Source organism: Topomyia yanbarensis, chromosome 2 (assembly GCF_030247195.1).
Source record: "Topomyia yanbarensis strain Yona2022 chromosome 2, ASM3024719v1, whole genome shotgun sequence".
Lineage (NCBI taxonomy): Eukaryota > Metazoa > Arthropoda > Insecta > Diptera > Culicidae > Topomyia > Topomyia yanbarensis.
Window position 1 is genome coordinate 382,719,114 of NC_080671.1, and position 21,660 is coordinate 382,740,773.

The window sequence follows — 21,660 nt, forward strand, 5'->3', positions numbered from 1 at the left end:
CTGATTTCGGTTTTAGATTCGAGTCGCTCTAGGTTTGCTTCAATGTTTACAAAATTCATATAAAATGACAGTTTCAAGCGACTCCTATCTAATAACGAAATCAGCATACGATTGTTCGAGTAGTTTACCAAAGAGAAGAAATATAAGTCCCCCTCATTAGCGACCACCTGGTTACGATTTTCATAATCATAAACTACAATGCGTCGTGCTTGACATTAGACGTGCATTCATCAGCGTGTCGTTTGATTTAGGAAACAACTTTCCCCTTTTACACGCTAATGTTTTGCAAGCGTCTTGCTTTACCCGAGAAGCAGACAGAGAGAATGGAATTGAGTTAGTGTGGATATCTTCAAGGTAATCTATTATTGTGACAAATTTTATGAAATGTTGTTACTGTCTAAGCCGGCGTTGGAAAAACTAACCGGAATTTTCGACACATGGAATCACTGATGGTTGGTTTCTGATAGATTGAATTGAGTGTTTGAACTCAATTTCCATTATATTCATCGGATTCAATCGTCGAGACTAGCATGGATGGAGATAGAGTGCAATGCAATAAGGAGAAACTTCTAACCGAATTAAAAATTAAAAGAAATTTAAACTGTTCGGCTCATTAATATAAAGGAAGTATGCTCCAAAAATGGTGAACGAAATGCTAATGTTAAGTGATACCAACCTTACAATATTTTTGAACGTTTGATTTCTGCCCAAAAATCTGTCACATTATTTTAAAACATTTGGTTTTCTTTTTTCAAGTTTGACGTATTTGCTCTGAATTGTAACTAGTGTATTGCTGCCCTAATTCAAATGGTTGCCTAATTTATAAAGTTTTTTTTATTCTCTAGAGTCCTTATCAGTCGTAGTTTTAGTCAGAAAGTAAAATCACAACAAGACGGTACGGGTAACATACCTTTCTGCTGGGTTCTTCCACTAGAGTAAAGACCCGTTTTATCAGCCACTTTTCTGTGTTTTAGAGTGACAAAACGGGGATAATGACAAAATTCGGACATATATTTTTCATTCGTTTTATTAAACCATAGCTGTTAAAATATTCTTCTTTTGCCCTTAGACGTCCCCTAATAATCTTTTTTGATGATTCAGGGTAAATTTTCATTAAGCGGGTCTTCGGTCGGTGCAATTTTTTTTTTAAAAATGCGTATATATATTTTTTATTTTGATTATAGAGGTTTTAACCTTAAGATCATTCGGCTCTTCGGGTTAGAAAAATCTCTTATGAAAAATTTCTAACCCTATGTGCGGGGTCGGGACTCGAACCCAGGTGCGCTGCGTACAAGGCAATCGATTTACCAACTACTCTACGCCAACCCCAAAAAAAATATAATATATTTATTTTTGTATATTTTGCAACTTTAGGAGAGGAAAAATATGCCCAACAAGAATTTACTTGAATTTGCCTATCAAACAGATTTTCATACGAGACTGACAAAATCGGATCAAAAAGCTGACAAAACCGAGGGCTGTCAAAATCGGGAGCTGATAAAATCAGGTCTTCACTCTATCACCCTCAAACCGTATTATTCATATCTACGGTAACTACGCAATTAAATCCGTTGATAAATTCGTGAAAAACAATCCCAATTTCGTGAACTGAACGAAATGTTTTACGAAAACCGTAACCATGTTACTGAAATTATGAAGAATAAACCCTCGTACTCATGAAACTAGTTGTGTTTCCAAAACATTAGTTCGCTCCGAATATATGCATGGCGTTACTTATTTTGTGATTTATCATGACGGTACCGTGCTATTTTATTCATGAGTGTATTATCGGATTTTTCTGTTAGACTAGTGGGATTTATGGTCATGATTCCAGGATCCTAGTCGCGATTTTCGTGATTTCTACTCACGTTATCGTGATGTTTTAGTCATGAGTTAAGTGATTCATGTTTATGATTGCAGGATCTTAGTCATATTTTTTTATTTTTTAATCACGAGCAATATGACTTATGTTCATGGCTTCAGGAAATTTGTCGTGATTTTCTAAATTTCTATTCACATTGGTGTGATATTTTAGTTACGAGTAATGATTTATGTTTATTTATGTTCATGATTTCAAGATCTTATTGTGCTATTTTATTCTTGAGTTTATTATTGGATATTTCTGTCAGACTAGCGGGATTTATGTTCATGCTATCAGGATCTTAATCGCGATTTTCATAATTTCTATTCACCTTATCGTAATATTTTAGTCATGAGTAGTGATTCATGTTCATGATTTCGGAATATTAGTCACGATTTTTGAAATTTTAATCACGAGTAATATGAATTATGTTTATGATTTCAGGAACTTTGTCATGATTTTCATAATTTCTATTCACGGTGTCGTGATATTTTAGTTACGAGTAGAGATTTAGGGGACTTTCAAATACTTCGTGGACAAAAAACCTTCGTTTTTAACATCGTCCTACCCCTCAGAGGAAAAGCGTGGGCAATTCCTGTACCCCTCCTCCCTTCATACGATGTCCACATGGACTTTCTAATTTTTTCAGCTAATTTAATAACAAATGGGTTTTCAAAAAAAATTTCTATGTGTAAGACTAAAATGGCGAAGAAAGACTTAATGAAAATCGTTCAAACTTCAACCACAGAATACCATACCCTACTTTAGCAGTTTGTGAATTTTCCATTGATCATTGAAAATCAGTATTGGTAATCAAATTTGGTTTCAAAAGATTTGCATTTGAGTTTGAAACAAATATAAAATAAAAATTTATTTCTCAACAAGTTGAACATTTTTGGAAGGGGTCCCGACACCACGGTGTGTTTGGGAGAATAATTTCATGCGAAAAAATTCGACATCTTCGAAACTTCAGGATATAACAAAATGGCCTTTACCCTTTCATTTACAATCAAAAGTCAAATAATCTGTTGGGGGCTCCAGAACAAGGTTGTATTTGAAAGTATTTGTTTGAAAATTTAAGTTTTAGGTTCACACTTTTGCCACTAGGTGGTACTATAAACATTCAAGTATTATAAAAGTGGGAATCAGATTGACAATTTAACTGTTAACTACTTTGTATAACTCCAAGTCTTTCCAGAAAGCTATAGTAATTGTATCAAAGTTTTTATATTCTCATAGGGGCTATTGGTTAGGGAGGTTTCTAAACAATGGCTTGTTTCATTTGGACAGTGTTGTCAGAATAATTTGAGTGCTGAGAAAGTCCCACTTTCATACAAAAAAAAAATTTTAGATTCCACGTTTCGTGCTCACCTATGACATCTTATGAACAAGGAGATATATAGAAGAGTAGTTAAAAATTGTACGGAATTGGTACTCCTTTTACAAAATGCTGTAATTTTGAATCAACCTTCTTTTCCATCAGCATAAATTTTAATCTTTATATTTGAACAAACTCGATTAGATTTGAAGTCATTTGACTTTATTTCGATTGAGACTCTTGATTAACCGTTTCAAAATTAATGCAGATGATGAACAGAAAAATAATTTTTTGAGATTTAGATTCTAGTTTGTTGACTTTTTAATAAATTCGAGGACATCTGTTCAGCGAACGATATACTACGTCCCATGCAATTCTAAAAACTAATCAAATTTTAATAACCTTCTCGGATGATTTTACATCGATTTTTGGTCTTTTACAAAATTGTTGACAATGAAATTTTTCATTAGATTCTTATTTTTAGTAATATTTGAATGTCAATAGTACCACCTACTGGCAAAAACGTGAACTTGTTCTATTATAACACGATAGTTTTTAAACATAAGACTAAAGTTGTTCTAGACCCCTGATCGATTATTTTACTTTTGGTTGTAAATGAGTAAAAATTTCTGAAGTGGCCCCCCCCATTTTTCACAAAGTGGTGAATTTCGCAAAACATGTTTTAATTTTATTGTTTAGGTACCCCTAAACATCTTCGTGAAATATTTTGTTGTTATTCGAAATATTTCGAATAGTTTTAGTTAATTGAAAATTTATACACCTTTTTATTATAATATTTTTTACAGCCGAAGCTTAATTTCGAATTGCACCAAACTTCACTGGTGGTTTAACAAATGTTTAGTCTTGAAAATGTCGAAAAAAGTTTTAACAAATGTTAACTATTTCTAATATTTTTTTAACAATTTTTCATAAAAATGCAGTTTTAAATGGTTTCTTCACGCGATATTCATACCGTTTAAGTTGTAAAATGTTGTATATATTATCAGCTTTCAATTTAAAGAAAAACATTTTTGAGCAAACATAAGGTTTTTAAAATATTTGATATTTTGTGATACCCGGCACGCGAAAAACAACGCGCGAGCGAAACAGTCGCTGGTCGCCACGGCACGCTTGGACCAACATTGCACTAGCGAACCTGCCGTACGCTCCGCGACACGTTTAGACAAGTATAAAAGTTGGCAAATGGCGTGTGGCGGACTTAAGCACGATTCAGACGATTCATCAGCTTCCGTCAACGTCAACGGAACGTCACCGTTCCGTCAGGATAAGTTAAATACTTTCTCTTGCGTCCGTTCACACATGCCGTACGTCAAAACGTTCCGTGCCGTTGATGTTGTGTGTGAATGCCTCCATTTAACTGCATGTAACTTATCCTGACGGAACGGTGACGTTCCGTTGACGTTGACGGAAGCTGATGTATCGTCTGAATCGTCCTTTAATCAATCAGTTTTAGGAGACCAGTTGGTGCGATTATACTTGATACATACATACTGTTTATATTGTTTGTACATACTGTTTATTACTGCATCGTTTTCGTTTGTTGAATTAAGTTATAGTTCTATGGTTGATAGGTCACCTGGAAGAGTGCAGTAATTCTTTGCATAAAATAAAAAAAAACATAACCATTGTGCGAGGGAAAATCTTTCCGTTGATACGTATAAATTAAAATAAATAAAATTTGGATTGCAAATATGCAATCGAATTGATATTTACATATGCTAAAGAAATGGTTGTTCTCCCGTGAGCAAGAACAGATTTTCAATGAAGCAATAAATAAACTATCGCGTATATAGCTAGTTTGTGCTGATTATACATTATACTGTTTGTACAATTATAATAAAATGACAATGGTTTGATTGGACGAATAGTTATTTCAAAAAAATTGATTCTCTATTTTGCACTATGAAATTCGCGCTTCTCAACAACAAAAAAAACTTTTCCTGGAAATGCAATAACAATTGATGAAGGTAAATTAGATGGTAAATTTTCAGATGACACAGGATGTGCTACACTGGGTATTATCGGTAAGACTATCGCAACGAAACTCATTCTCTAGCTTTGCATTTGATGTAGTCAGAGTCGTGGCGAGCTCCCACCGACTCGCTCATGCGATGTTTGTCCAAGCGTGCCGTGGCGACCAGCGACTGTTTCGCTCGCGCGTTGTTTTTCGCATGCCGGGTAACACAAAAAATCAAATATTTTAAAAACCTTATGTTTGCTCAAATTTTTTTTTCTTGGAATTGAAAGCTGATAATATATGCAACATTTTACAACTTAAACGGTATGAATATCGCATGAAGAAACCATTTAAAACAGTATTTTTTTTTGAAAAATTGTTTAAAAAATAGTAGAAATAGTTAACATTTGTTAAAACTTTTTTCAACATTTTCAAGACTAAACATTTGTTAAATCACCAGTGAAGTTTGGTGCAATTCGAAATTAAGCTTTGGCTGTAAAAAATATAATAAAAAGGTGTATAAATTTTCAATTAACTAAAACTATTAGAAATATTTCGAATAACGACAAAATATTTCACGAAGATGTTTAGGGGTACTTAAACAATAAAATTAAAACATGTTTTGCAAATTTCACCACTTTGAGAAAAATGGGGGGGCCACTTCAGAAATTTTTACTCAAATGGAAGAGAAAAGTTCACTCTTTCATATCCTGAAGTTTTACAGATGCCGAATTTGTTTTGAATAAAATTGTTAGACAAAGACACCGTCACCTCCAGGACCCTCCCGCTGGATCCGCCACTAGTAGTAGTTAAGAATCATATTCAATAAGAAAATAGTATTCTTGAGTGCAAATAGTATGAATTATAAACATACCTTAAAAGTTTTTGTTAGAAAAACACATTTTTGACAGCTTCTCCGTGATCCAACTACACTGAAAAAATCCGTTTCATGTTTAAAACGATAAACCTTAGTTCATGATGGAGACACACAAATTGCTTCTGAAAAAGGCATAATTTCACGAATTGTTGAAACAGAATTTCAACATATCTCGAAAATTATCGCATTTAGAATCATATTTTATAACAAAACTATAGTTTGTCAATTTGTACGAAATTTGAAAACATGTTTAAAGTTGTCGCTCAAAAAACTTTTTTACTGATAGTTTCTCTATAATGCAAATACGTTTAAAATCTTTCTTTTCTTTTTAGATTTTCGTACACAAAAGATAGAAAATTAAAAACATGTTTTTTTTTGAAATTTAATTTTTAACACTGTGTTTCCAAACTATATATTTTTCGTATAGAAGTTTTTATTCACTGAAACTTTTTCTCAGATAGTCTTACTGTAAAAAATACAGTAATCAAATATTGTTTTTGAAAAATGATGCATGCAAAAATGTCATGTCTAATTGTTCTAATTTCCAGAGGAAATCTTGGAGTGCTCAAAATAATTTAACCAATCTCAAGTATTCGAAAATTTGGTTTACCTTATGCTGAATTGTTACGAAATAGAGGCATCCCAGGAATTTTATCGCTCTTTTCAGTTTTTATGTTGCTCTATTATGCATTTCCAAATATTCAAAAAAAAATTACATTTTACAATTGTTCAAATAAATCCAACATTTTTTGGAATTTCGTCCAGAAATCTAAGTATTTTTTTATACTTAGATATAACCGTTACGTACAATGAACAAAATACTAGCAAATTGATTGTGTACACTAAAATGTAACTAGGTACGTAAGTGTGGATAAACTTTTTCACGTCTTTTTATTACCAAATACTGTATATACGTATTAAAGATTTATCATAACATAAAATTAAAGTATCTTATTGATTCTTTAATTGATTCGAATTTCAACCACAAGCTCACAAATAAAAGTAGTGGTATTGGACCAAGTCACAGAAGATTGAACTAAATGGTTCAGACAATTTTTTTCCTCGGATTTTGTTTTGTACGATTTCCTATGATTTTTTTATGATAGTTGCCATCACCCACTATGCTGATATAAGCACTTTAACTATTTCGAAATCTTGAAAAAAATTGAAGAGAAGCGCTCACATCAATGACGCTACAAATATATTTCATTTTGTTATAGAGGCAAAGATATACAGTTAACTCTCTCTATGTCGATATTCCCTATGTCGATATTTTTCTCTATCTCGATTATTTCGTAGGTCCCTTCAGATCGCATGTATAAAAACTCCTCTATGTCGATATTTTCTCTATCTCGATATCTCCCTATCTCGATGTACCTAGCTTTATATTTGCCTGCATTATTCTCTCTCTATGTCGATGTGTTTTTTTCTCTCTCAGGACATCACAAAGCATATACATAATGAAATGAAAATTGGCGATCAGGGCGCTAAGTCCTATATCAATATTTTGCATGTAGGGGTAGGGGGCAGTAAAGACATAATTTGGGGTAAAGCGGATATTCAATATGTTGTCCTACGGGACTTTGTAAAACGAATTCATCTTAATCTGCATATATCGAGGTTTTCTAGAAATTATACATTTTTTGGTTCAAAATTTTAACTTTAACGTGCTATAAAAATATTTAAAATGCAGCCATCTGTAGCACGGAAATCATTCTTTCGTAATCAAAACAATTTCAATTAGGGGAACATGGTGAGACTTCACCAAGCACAGAATTCTATTATTGGCTATGACGTGTTCTATTAAGTTCTAATTATTTCAAAAATATACTAGTTTCGGTCCGTCAAGGTAATTTTAAAAGTTTGGAATGAAAAATTCTTTCCTTATAGAAAAGATTCCATATTAAATAAATTTGCGTTAAATGTATCAAGCTTTTTATGGACATATCTCGCCTAATAATTACTTCTAAAGTACTCATACATTATTTTATACTTTATGAACTAGTGAAATGATTTTACATAAATCGGAACATTGAAATAGTTATTACTAAAATTTTCACGAGATTTAACGCAATAACTAATGTTGGGGAGACTTGACCAAGATTTTATGGGGAGACATGACCAAGTGGCAATAAGCCGAAAAAGATAATTTTTTTCTGATATTTACTATGCTGTCATACCTACTGTACAATGTATGCAATGTAAGCAGTACAGTTAATCCTTAAAAGAAATGCATTAAACACAGCCGAAATTTATTAAATGCAACCCTTTTATACTTTTTTACTGCTACCTAATGACCTCGACAATATGGAAAAAGGCTTACAGTGTTATTCATGTCATTATTTTTTGTTCTGATTTTTCAAAATTCTCTTGGTCAAGTCTCCCCAGGCCTCAGACAAACTTTTATAACTTTTGAAAAAGTAAATTAAAAATTCCGCAAAAAATTATGAACACGAATAATACCATTTTGCATTATATCTCAATGACTTTGGAAGGATTGAAAACTTTTTTAGAGTTTTATGCAGGTTTAGCTGAAAACCTGGTCAAGTCTCCCTATGTTACCCTACGTGTGAGGCAGAATGATAAACTGCAAATAAAGGATTCCTTCTCAAACAGAAAACTTGATGTTTTGCAGTGCGAGTGCACTTTACCTCGTCGTCTGCTACCCTACTCCCCCCAATACGAGCATCTATCTTCATTTTCCGGTATGCATTGTGATGTCCTGAAGGAGAAGTTGTCTCAAAGAAAATCATTGTGTTCTATATGTCGATCTCTCCCTATGTCGATGGTCCCTTCAATATCGACACAGAGAGAGTTAACTGTATAATGAATGGACAAAAATATAATGAGGAGTCCACGTGGGCATTTTCAATAACCCCACCCCCTCACCCCGTGAATATTTTCGTGGCCCCAACTATCTCGTAAATTGTCCACGTGGTATATGGATGGCCCCTTGTGTTTATTTATGTCCGTGATTTTAGGATCCTAGTCACGGTTTTCATAATTTCCATTTAGGTTATCGTGATATTTTATTCTAGAGCTTACGTTCGAATTTGACACAGGGAGTAATGTAACTCGTGGTCATGATATCAGTCATTTTATTATGGTATTCGTAATTTCTCTACGACTTATCGTGTTCTGTTATTGTTTTGTTTCTACGGCTTTTTTACTCGGTGTAACGTGACACTATGAACTGGATCATGAAAGTATTTGATTCGCAGTATCTTGTTATGAGAACTATATCACGAACACGCTTTGTGGTGCTCAGCGCAGTTTTCGTGTTCTGTCCAGACATCACACCAAATCTGACTTTATCAAATGAATGACGAGGTCCTGATAGTTTTCTTATATCTGCTGCTCGTACCGATTACTGGTCGCTAGCAGCTCGACATTTCATGAAAAAGTGGATGGAACAAAAATGATTCCACGAATGTTAATAGTTCATAAATCATTTACTAGGAATCATAAATCAATTTACGAAGTCATGAATATTATTTCATGATTTTCGGAACTATTTGACGGGCACGAACGGTCAGACGTGTATATTGTACTAGCAGTCAAGAATTAAATTGGTGAGTCGTGACTATTATACACCCAAAACGTACCCGGTAAGAATCGCTTACATTAATGCAATGAATACGAGCGAAAATTTCAAGCGTTCTGGTAATGTGCGAAAATTGCAAAAAGCAAGAAACAGAAAAAAAAAAACGAATTTTGCCTATGTATTAGCGATGTATGTTTATTGGTGACCAATATGCTTTGGATAAAAAAAGGCCGGTGGCATTGAAAAATGAACTCCGCACAGGTGGATCACACTAACCAATACTTTATCCATCCAACCATGTTATCACATAGTTATGAGTGGATAAAAGTTCTATATAAACACATGGATGATTTCACGATTAGTGAAAAAAGTAAAAGCCGCACACCCAGATTCGAACTCACTACTTTGCGCATCCTAGCACTGACTATAACCACTGCCCTATCTTAGCACATGTGGATAGAGCGTTAACACTCGTACAATCAGCACATCTGAAATTTTATACTGTCTCGTGTGTAATTAATAAGCCACAAAACTGCGTTTGATGATGTTGGTAAGGAATGAATAAAAAGTAGACGGAAAATAAAAAAAAAATGTTGCAATAACACCCAGCATAGGCACGTGAATGTGGTGGTAATCCCTTGACAGTGTGTTGAAGAAACGTATGTACGCATAGCGAGAGATGAAGTGATTTTATATGCTTGCAACAATTGCAAGCGGCTTTTACTGCAAAATTGCAAGCGATGCTAACATTATTTGCAAGTGATTGTCGCTTGCAATTATTGCAAGAGATTTTTGTTTTGGGTGTACCAGGTATCATTAACCAGTTCACGAATACAAAAATATTTCATGATTTTGTGAACTATTTCACGAGCTTGGATATTGGATCGTTACTAATATATTAGGAATCATAAATTAGTTCACAAGGATGGGGTTCATTAATGAAATTCCAAGTTTCGTGAAATAGTTCACAATAATAAAATATTCAGAATGTTTTGATTTGGTGAACTGATGATCCTAAATATAGGAATAAAATCATAAATTAACCATTGGTTTTATGAATAGTGTACATAAAGTTGTGACCTAGTTCACGTACAGAAAATCAATTTGGTAAGGATATGGCGAAAACCATGACTGAAGTTCACAAAACAAAATCAAATATTTACACTATGCGTTATGCGTTATTAAACACATAATTTTTGTTCATGGTCCTGATTTCGTAAAGCAAAAACGTGATTGCTTCAGAAATCCTGGCACTTTATTCATGATTCTGGGAACATTTTTTTCGATGTATTATTCAAGGGGTTATATATGTAGATATGCGGTAGAAAAGAGAAAAGTTTAAATTTTTGTAAAGGTATGTAGCCATATTTTTATAAAATACTAGTGATACGTCTAGCGTAGCACAATGTTCAATTTGTAAAATCCATTTGAGAACATAAACAAATATTAATAATTGTCGAAGTTATAGTAATTTTCGCAAAACGCGTTTTTGCCTTTCTCATATAGAAAGGTTATGCAATCACTCTGAAAAACGTCAACCTAATCCCGGCCCGGAGGGCCGAGTGTCATATCCCATTCGACTCAGTTCGTCGAGATCGGAAAAAGTCTGTATGTGTGTGTGTATGTATGTATGCGTGTGTATGTGTGTGTGTATGTGTGTGTATGTGTGTGTGTGTATGTATGTGCGTATGTGTCAAATAATGTCACTCATTTTTCTCAGAGATGGCTGGACCGATTTGCCCAAACTTAGTATTAAATGAAAGGTGCAACCTTCCCATCAGCTGCTATTGAATTTTGGATCGATCGGAATTCTGGTTCCGGAATTACGGGTTTCAGAGTGCGGCCACACAGAAATTTCTCATATAAACTATAGGAAAAATTAAAAACTGAATTTTTATTTTTGATGCTAAATGTGTTCAAGGTGCATGAAACGTCGAGATTTGATGCAAACTAGAAAAAAAAATTTGACTACGATTCACTTTTTTGGATTTTGGCACATTTTTGCCTTTCTCATATAGAAAGGTTATGCAATCACTCTGAAAACCGTCAACCTAATCCCGGCCCGGAGGGCCGAGTGTCATATCCCATTCGACTCAGTTCGTCGAGATCGGAAAAAGTCTGTATGTGTGTGTGTGTATGTATGTATGTGTGTGTGTATGTGTGTGTGTATGTGTGTGTGTATGTATGTGCGTATGTGTCAAATAATGTCACTCATTTTTCTCAGAGATGGCTGGACCGATTTCCCAAACTTAGTATTAAATGAAAGGTGCAACCTTCCCATCAGCTGCTATTGAATTTTGGATCGATCGGAATTCTGGTTCCGGAATTACGGGTTTCAGAGTGCGGCCACACAGAAATTTCTCATATAAACTATAGGAAAAATTAAAAACTGAATTTTTATTTTTGATGCTAAATGTGTTCAAGGTGCATGAAACGTCGAGATTTGATGCAAACTAGAAAAAAAATTTGACTACGATTCACTTTTTTGGATTTTGGCACATTTTTGCCTTTCTCATATAGAAAGGTTATGCAATCACTCTGAAAAACGTCAACCTAATCCCGGCCAAATTTTTTTCCCGGAGGGCCAAATTTTTTTTTTCGACTCGTTTAGGGTTTCTGGATTTTAACAGGGGCGTAGTTGATGGTTTACGGATGGTCCTTTAAAAATCTCCTTAAATCACCCCTCAGACCACCACCCCATCCAGCCCTCATACCCCTCCCTTTCAACCCCATCATCTTTAAACCACCACTATATCACAAAGCATACCAATTTAAGCTGGGGAGTCGTTCGTTCATGGGACTTTCGCCCTCTTCACATACCCACCCCCGCATGACAAAATGAGTTAGCAAGCAGATAACATTGATCTAATGCTGATTAGGCTAATGGAGTATGATATTTTTTTGTTTCAAGTGTTTCACCGTCGACACGTAGCTCATCAAGTTCGTGGCTGGCATGCCATTGTGTATAAGTGCAAAGTGTACTAAGAATGTAATGGACATTTCCACGATTATGTTGAACATAAAAAGCCTCCGTGCCATAGTTTAGAGAAATGAGAAAGGCACAATTGCACCGCTAGGTGGATTAAAACAGGTTTTTCCAAAGAGGTTTGCCGTGACTACGATTCCAGTCCAACAGCTCAACTGAAAGCATAAAACTAAAAAAAAATCATTAGTATATGCACCTGTGGTGTTCTTGAACGATCGATTAATATTTTTTGCACTATTGTAATTATTCTAGAGTATATGTAGGCAAAAATTTAGCACTGCGAAAGAATTCGTAATTTTTGTTACGATAAATATTTGTTATCGTAACAAGTTTTTATGTTCCAATTTTTTTATTGGCTCTTCCTCCAGTAGGCATTAAACCTCCTCATCTTTCCAAAGCCGTAATTTAATATAATGATTCCAATGTGTCAGAGCTTCCTCGAGCGACCTCTCAAGAGCAACATTTAAGCCTTTACAAGGAATCCTTTCTGCCTATAATTTTTAGGATCAGTTAAACATGCCCCTACATAGGGATCGGCAGAGTCATTCTCTTCCTGATTCAAAAGAGCATAACTCATGACTTGTGATGGTGAGCTCTTTTTAGTATTTTTTCAAAACAGTGGTCAGAGCATATTTTAAGGAAACGCATCAGATTCCTCGCTGTTCGTACGCGGCGCGTGGTAACAGATCATGTGAACTCTCTCCACAATAGGCGCACTTCTCAGTTTTCCCATGAAAAAGTCAAACTTGTGATTCTTCATGCAATTTTCACAACGAGCCTTATGGCTACAATGACTCATTTGCTTGTATTTTAGTGCAATGCATAACGCGTTGTTAAAATTGCTGAACAGGCAGACGATCTTTGTCGGAGAAACGCAAAGTTACGTTACGTTGCGAGATTGAAGGAACACACAATTCAGGTCCGTCCAGTGCGATTGCCATTCAAAGTTATCGCTCGCTGGAGTAAAGGGGCCGTTGAATATGTCAATCACGTCCATCAGTAGATCCATACATAATAAACTCGAATCGGTGACCACATCGTCGATCTCAACTTTGTGAGCGGACATGTAAACGAGGTAGTGGTTCACAAAAAACTTGTTGCCAATAACGTCATTTGCTTGCTTTAGACAGAATACCACAATTACGAGTTTATCTGGGCGAATTTTAGATCTCTGTCACGGCTGAATATTTCTGCGTCAGTTCTTTCAAAATATTCAGAATAGTTAGCGAATTATCCTTAATCCGAAGAATCAGATACGGTCCAAGCGAAATCAATGTGTGTGATTTTAAACAGGATGTTAAAGTCTTTTATATGAATAGCCATTTGGTTATTGTAATCGATAATATATACCGTTGGACATTTTCAATGTACATGAGCGTCCGTCATTATGTCAAAATGGAACTTTATTCAATAGTTCAATTCGCGAAATAGTTTTTAATTAAATTACAAGCACAAAATTATGGTACAAGCTTTTAAAAGAAATATCGTTTCATCTGCAGCAATACAAATCTTAGAAATGCTTTTTGTTATTATCAAAGAATCCGAATTTTCGCTGAATTATTTCTGTGGAGGAGTATGAAAATTTGTAAAGAAGCAACAACATGTTTCCCGATACATTCATCAAGATATTCTTAAATAATTATATCGTTATTTGTAGTAGTTGCAGGTATTTTACTTGGCGTTTTGCTTTCAAATGAATTTGATAGTTTTCATTTGCCATTAGCTTGTGTTCTCATGAAAAGCATTTTTCTGAAAAGTTAAAAAACCGATTAACCAGGATTAACCAGCAGATGAGACATTTCTTACCCATATCACTGTTGGATCATTCATTAGTTTTCAGAACTCATGCGAAGTAGGCTCCCTACTAGAGGTCCTGCACAAATAAAACCTCGAGTAAACTGAACAAATTATAGAAAATCAATAAAACAAATAAAAGTTTAAAAAAAGTTCAGCTCATTAAATATAAAATAAAACAATTTAAGAAACAGTTATCATATTAATAGAATAAATTGAATTGTTTCAAATTAACTATTTGGATAAAACAAATAAAAGGAATGAATCGATAATAAAAAGAATAAAATAAAAGAAATAAACAAAAAAAAAAATGAAATCAATGAAATAAATAAAAATAGAATAATTAAAAATACAATGAATAATATGTAAAACATTATTAAAATCAATAAATGGAAAAGAATGAAGAATTAAACAAAATGAATAAAATTGCTAAAATTAAGAAAAAGATTAAAAAACAATAAATGAACTAAATGATTTAAATGAAATATTAAACGACACTAGAAAGGTTTTGAAATTATAGAATAAATTAAATTGTATCAAAATAATAATTTGGATGAAATGAATTAAATTAATGCACAAAATTAGTCAGATTATTAAAACGAAGAAACTGAATAAAATATATGAACTTGAACAAATGAACATGCATAAAATTAAACCAGTGAACAAAATAAGTTAAATGAAAGATATGATTAAAATGCATGATTAGAATGAATCCAAAAAATTAAACGACAAAAATAGATAAAATGAACCCAAATGAAGAAAATGAATAAAAAGTATGCTGAATGAAATAAATGATTAAATTGAATTGATATTCAAAATTAGCGAGATATTCAAAATTAAATACAGAGAAGACCCGACTTTATCAGCCTCCGATTTTATCAGCCCCCGATTATATCTACCCCTCGATTTTATCAGCTTTTTGACCCGATTTTGTCAGCCTTATATGAGAATTGATAGTTGGTAGTTGGATGGGCTCTTGCAGACGAACCAAGTTGATTTCGAGTGAATTCTTTCTTGAGCATGTTTTTCTTATCTTAGAGATCAGATATATGTAAAAATAAAAATATTCATTTTTTTAAATTTTTCGCTGATTCCCTTAAGGAAAATTTAAACTAAATAATCAGAAAAGGTAATGAGGCTATATAGGATCTAAAGACGAATATTTTAAGAAATAAATTGAAAATAAAGAAAAACGTGCGTCCCGATTTTATCAATGTCCCGTTTTATCAGCATAAAATGCTCCAAGGGGCTGATAAAAACGAGTCTTTACTGTATCAGTGAAAATCCCATTTTTTTAAAAATGAGTGATCAATACACAATGAACTTCCTAGTGTTTCCATCTTTTTTGTTTTCACTTTTTAGTTTTCGTTCTTTTTTTCTATCCGGCATTGATTAAGATTTTCTGGTGTTTCTACTATATTGATGAATTATAATTATATTGATGAATTATAAATGTTGAATTACTGTTTTTGAAACATGAATTTTCTTGTAATTTCAAGTCCTAATCTTTTACAAATAAATATGTTTTCACTCACATTGATCATGAAAAAGGTGCATTTGAGTTGTTAGTACAAATCAGTTTCATTTGTTGCTACATAGTAGTGTGTATGACAAAAATGTAGGTAGATCAACTATCTGTTCAATGAATAAACTATGATTGTAATTCTTACCAAATTTACTTGTAGAATACGGAGCAATCAAACGAAATGTGTACTGAATTATTCAACGTCTCTAATCTCTAAAATCGTGACCATCTTAGATTCCGATGAAACTTTATAGGTTTTTCCGGCATGCAAGACTAAACGTTATCCACAGTCAATAAGATTATTTTGACTCAATAGCATTTTTTAAAAAGGGCCTAGACGTTTCTACATGCAATAATTTTAACATTTTTTTGTTCGATTACTCAATTTTATACAGCAAAACTTTCTGCGAACGAGTTATAGGGAATGAATACTTCTTCAAGATAAAAACTTTTATTAAATTAAATAGCGAAAAAATATTTTTCTTTTATTTTCTTTTTTATTTTGTCCACAAAAAAACAAAAGAAACATTTTCAATGCAATTGCATGATGGAGATTTCATCGGTAAAAAAAGGTTTTCTAACAATCACTTTATACATATGTTTGAATTTCATACCAATTGACATACAAAACTGTCATTTTATTACAGAATATAATTCTAAGTATCATTTTACATCAAAATGCATTTAGCAAATATCTTCCAAATTGCGATAGTTTTCGAGATATTTCGATATTTTGCTGCATCAAAAAAAATTAATTCGGGTAATTATGCACTTTTTAAAAGTTACTCATGTTATCCCATCATAAAATGTCAACAATCTAATTTTTATCGTTTTAGAGACGTAAAAGAAACGTTTTCAGTGTATTTGGATCATGGAGAAGCTTTCAATAAAAAAGTTTGCCTAACAACAACTTTTGGCATGGGGTGGGCGTAGCGTAGTTGGTAAATCGATTGCCTTGTATGCAGCGTACCTGGGTTCGAGTCCCGACCCCGCACATAGGATTAGAAATTTTTCCTAAGAGATTTTTCTAACCCGAAGAGGCGAATGACCTTAAGGTTAAAACCTCTATAATCGAAATAAAAAAAACTTTTGGCATGTTTTTAGAATTCGTACTATTTGCAGTCAAAAATATAATTTTATTTTTGAATATGATATCAAACACCATTTTAAATCAAAATGCTCAAAACAAAAATTTTCTGAAATGTAGTAGTTCTTGAGATATTGCAAATTTTGTTTTAACAACACATTTTTTTGTTTCAATACGACCTTTTTCCAAGTTCGCGTTTCTCCATCAACAACAACATATTTTTCGAAAGCTCGTAACATTTTCCGTATCTTTCCTATTAACATCAAGCCGATATTGTAAACTATTTGAAAGCTATACAAAAACAATCAAAATATTATTCAACCATGGGACATATCTACAATGAGAGACTCTCTTTGTTTACTTTCTTTTTCGATTTTTACAGCATCACTAGAGCACATTTCAATTACTTTACAGTACGGATCGAAAGACGGCGGTTTTGACTAGTACACCCAAAACAAAAACCTCTTGCAATAATTGTAAGCGACAATCACTTGCAAATAATGTTCGCATCGCTTGCAATTTTGCAGTTAAAGCCGCTTGCAATGTTTGCAAGCATATAAAACACTTCATCTCTTGCTATATCTACATGCGTTTCTTCAACACACTGTCACAGGATTGCCACCACATTCACGTGCCTATGGCGGTTTGTATGGCAACGCACGCCGAGTTTTTATTTACCGTCTGCTTTTTATTCATTTCTCACCAACATCCTCAAACGCAATATTGTGGCTTATTCATTACACACGAGGCAGCATCGAATTCCGGATGTGCTGATTGTACGAGTTTTAACGCTCAACTTTTATGTGTAAGAATAGATCAGTGCCTATAGTCTGTGCTACGATATTCAATGGCCCGAGTTCAAATCTGGGTGCGTGCTTTACTTTTTTCATTAATCGTGAATTCATCCAAATGTTTATATATGACTTTTATCCACTTATAATTATCTGATAGCATAGTTGGATGGATAAGGTATTGATTAGTGATCTGTTCGTGCAGTGTTCGTTTTTCAATACCAGCTGTCTTTTTTATCTAACGCATATTGGTCACCAATACACATACATCGCTAATACATAGGCAAAACTCGTTTTTTCTGTTTCTTGCATTACATGCAAGGAAGCTTCTTGCAATTTTTGCACATTACCAGAACGCTTGCAATTTTCGCACGCATTTATTGCAATAATGTAAGCGAATCTTACCGGGTACGTTTTGGATATTATGCAAAGAGTTGAGGAATAAATGGATAAGCGCCTGAATTATTAACAGAAGAGAAAGTAAATAATGAGAGTCTCTCATTGTAGATATTTTACTGAAGAAAAACCTAAAGAAATTTGTTATTCTTTTCTCCCCTCTCATCTGTTGCACTGGGATTATGATCACTTTGTTCAGCCTTTTTACAATATCCTGAACTATAATTTTGAAATCCTATCAAAAAGGAATACCCCAACAAAAAATTTCTACTTCTTCAAGCGGATCTTACTGAGCCCACCTACCGACAGAAGTTGCGTCAAATGTTCACCTCCCGCAGTTTCATTTTCTTTCGATCTATCTATCTATATTTTCTAATGATTGTAAAATTTTTTCCACCATTGGTATTAGCGTGAAATTGAAAGTGGGCCTCCACAGCAACGAAGCCTTGGCATTAAATAGAGAAAACCAAAACACGCCAAGTCACTTATCGACTGGCGGGAGGAGCATCCGAAGGCGAGCATTGAACAAACGGCGAAAACGGTGTATTAATAATTTTCGGAACAAAAATGTACTCCTCAAAGATGACAGTATGGAGCTTGCTTGGATGTTTGGCGATTCTGGCGGGAACTTCCTGGGCGGCGTATGAAAGACGTAAGTAAATGCAAATTTATTTTAAATGTTTAATAGAAGTTGATTGTATTTTCTCATTCATAACAAAATATGCACTAATGTGCTAAGATGTTCGGATTAGTCAGCGTTCAAGTTTAGCCACTTCATGTGATGCGCTACAGTGCATAACATCTGGCAACTCAAACCTTATCCGAAACAACCACTCAATTCAAGATTTGAGGCTTGTGAATCCGCTGACGCACGGTGATAACCAATTCAAGATTCCACTTGAAGAGCGCTCTACGTTTCAATGTCAGCTATTACAACATACCTACCTCCGGTGACCATCACCGGCGTTTTCATCGTTCAATGTTGTGAGGATTTCGTTTAAGCTGATATTTGACGAAGAGACCAGTCAAATTGGCACCAAGGTACCATTAACACCCCTCGGATGATGAACTCAGGCACGCTTTCCCCCAAAACAAACCCTGTTGCGTGAATGAGGTGTGCTGACCTTTACCAATCATTCAACAGGCTCACGAGAGCTACCCTCTACCAACGCTGCCGAAAACAAACACCGTGTATTGTCCGGGGTGGATCCAGTAGAAAAAAATTGCACCATCTTGATGAGCAAACTAACCGAGTGCCCGCCGTGAATGAATTGATACGGCAGCGTTGGTAGATTTTTCATCTATTATCACCTTTAGCTGTCTGATTAACTTCAAGCGATGTCTAGTGGACTCGAAAATGACTGTAGTTCACCCGTAAGATCCTCAAGGTTCGGGCATGGACGACGGTGGCGTAGTTTGCCCAGTAAATGTTTGCGGTCTTCAAGGTATCAGATTGGAATCCATCGAGTCGCAATTGAATAATTATGTGAGATGCTTTGTTGAAATGTTTTCTGGGTTCAGGGAAACTATTTTCAAGTAGATCACATACTACCAGATAAAACTTTAGATCTGATATGTTAATCAACGCGTTGCAACGGTGAGAATACTGGCAAACAACAATCAACGTAATAGTATTGTCAGTACCTACTTTCGTCTCATTCTATATTATTTCAATTTCTAACAAAGTAGTAGCAAAATTGTATTTAAATTGTGTAACTGTACATTGCAGACATATGATCCTCATGTCTTCGTAGACTAATTGAGCAGGATCGTTCTAAAACAACGATTGCCCTCGAATTTTTCTAATTACGTTGCAAATCATATCTAGTCTCTGTAAACTGGGTTCAATCCCAGCCGAAGTCTTTGAGATTTTCAGAGTTGAATAATTTCTGAGCATGTCTTCCTTTGGGAAGGAAGTAATGCCGTTGTTCACGGTCAATGGTGATGAAGGGTGGAGTGGTCTGTCTAGCGTCGGTGGTGACGAGGCCGACGGATAACAAATATGATTTTAAGAAAAGTCTCTGTGACGATAATGTTCTGAGATATTGGGGTTTTTAAATTATTTTGTTTGTGGTATATAAATATACTGTAGTACTTACAGAAAAAATGTTTTCTATATTCAATTTTTTCCTTTTTTATTAACGACTTATAGTGAGTCAATCTTTTTCCTTTTTTATATTGTAATGACAAATAATTAGCAAGGGACTGGAAAGTGAGGTATTTTCCAAATAGTAAGAGCCATAGTACTCAAGGGAGAGCAAGGATTTGAAGTAAGAAAGTTTAGAAAAGCGTTTCCCGGTTACTTAGCTTTTTGTCTTCTGCAGCGCAGGAGTCAGGATCTTTTGGCATTAAATGCGAATCACCTGAGTCTGCGGCATGTCCGGACAAGCGTAAAGTCAATTTAATGACTTATGCTGTCGGAGCCGATATATTCAATTTGAATTTCCAATTACAGGCTATTTTCTATTTCCATTTGAGTCAAATTAACAACAATTGGCAAATTTCCAAAACATAGTTTTCATTATTTCCATCAGGAGTTAAGTAGAAAAAGCGCTGCTTCGACTCAATACCGTAATCGTTGACTTCAAGCTGTATGCTATACGACCGAGTTTGAATGATGTGAAATATTTTCTGAAGGTGACAATGGAGCTCATTTTATTCAGTTTCAACACCTGCATCATTTGTTAAACATGTCAGCCCAAGAATTTTCGTTTGCCAAAATAGATTTATATAGATTATATAGATTAATAGTGAAGAGCTTGAAATTACCTTCAATTTGATATCAATGTCATGAAAATTTATCAAGCCGAACTTTTGCAATCCGGTACGGTAACTGTAAAAATAATGTCAACGTGGGCGTTAATATCTCCCAAATAAACGAATATGTTTTAACAAAAAAAAAATCATTCTTATAATAAGGCATCCAAAATTGAAAAAAAAAGTTAGCCATTTACATGGTATTCCCCCGTGTATATGATGGAGAAGATGACAACCTAGAGGTACGACTACACGATCTGACACCTAGTACTTGCCCCAAGTTGATTAAAATTTTTTTCACAACATGAACAAGTTGAATCTGTTACACGCGATAATTAGAGAAACCTCTTCTCAGATCCTTTTGTGGTGAGGCTGCGATTTATTGCTTCCTACTTGACTTCGAAAGCAAAACAACGCGGAACTTAAATTAAGCTATGCACGTATCAAGGACGAATTCATTGGTGCCAATACTGAAATCGGATCGTACACCATGGAAAACCTTGTGTGGAAAATGCTGAGAAGAATAATAAAAGTGCTGTGCATCAATCAAAGTAAGAACATTGGTTGATTGTAATAATTAAACATAGCCTGTAATATTTTAGCATATATTCAAACAAACCCAGTCGTATAACTTCCTCGTGCATTTTCTGCTTCATCGTCCTCCATCTTCAATGTTTTATTGCAGTGTGAACCGCGTTGGTACTTCGTTATAATACCTTTTGGGTTAACGAAACAGCATATTTGCT

At 34.2% G+C, this 21,660-nt stretch overlaps 1 protein-coding gene across 3 annotated transcripts in view; it reads left to right on the plus strand.

The window, feature by feature from the left end:
• Nucleotides 1–21,660, plus strand: part of LOC131684688 (protein takeout-like) — an 89,829-nt gene that overhangs the window by 1,592 nt on the left and 66,577 nt on the right. For all 3 annotated transcript variants that reach the window (XM_058967776.1, XM_058967777.1, XM_058967778.1), the window contains exon 2: nucleotides 18,567–18,809. In XM_058967776.1, coding sequence (XP_058823759.1) covers nucleotides 18,725–18,809 — 85 coding nt within the window. In that variant the 5' untranslated portion in view covers nucleotides 18,567–18,724. The remainder of the gene's footprint in view (nucleotides 1–18,566; nucleotides 18,810–21,660) is intronic.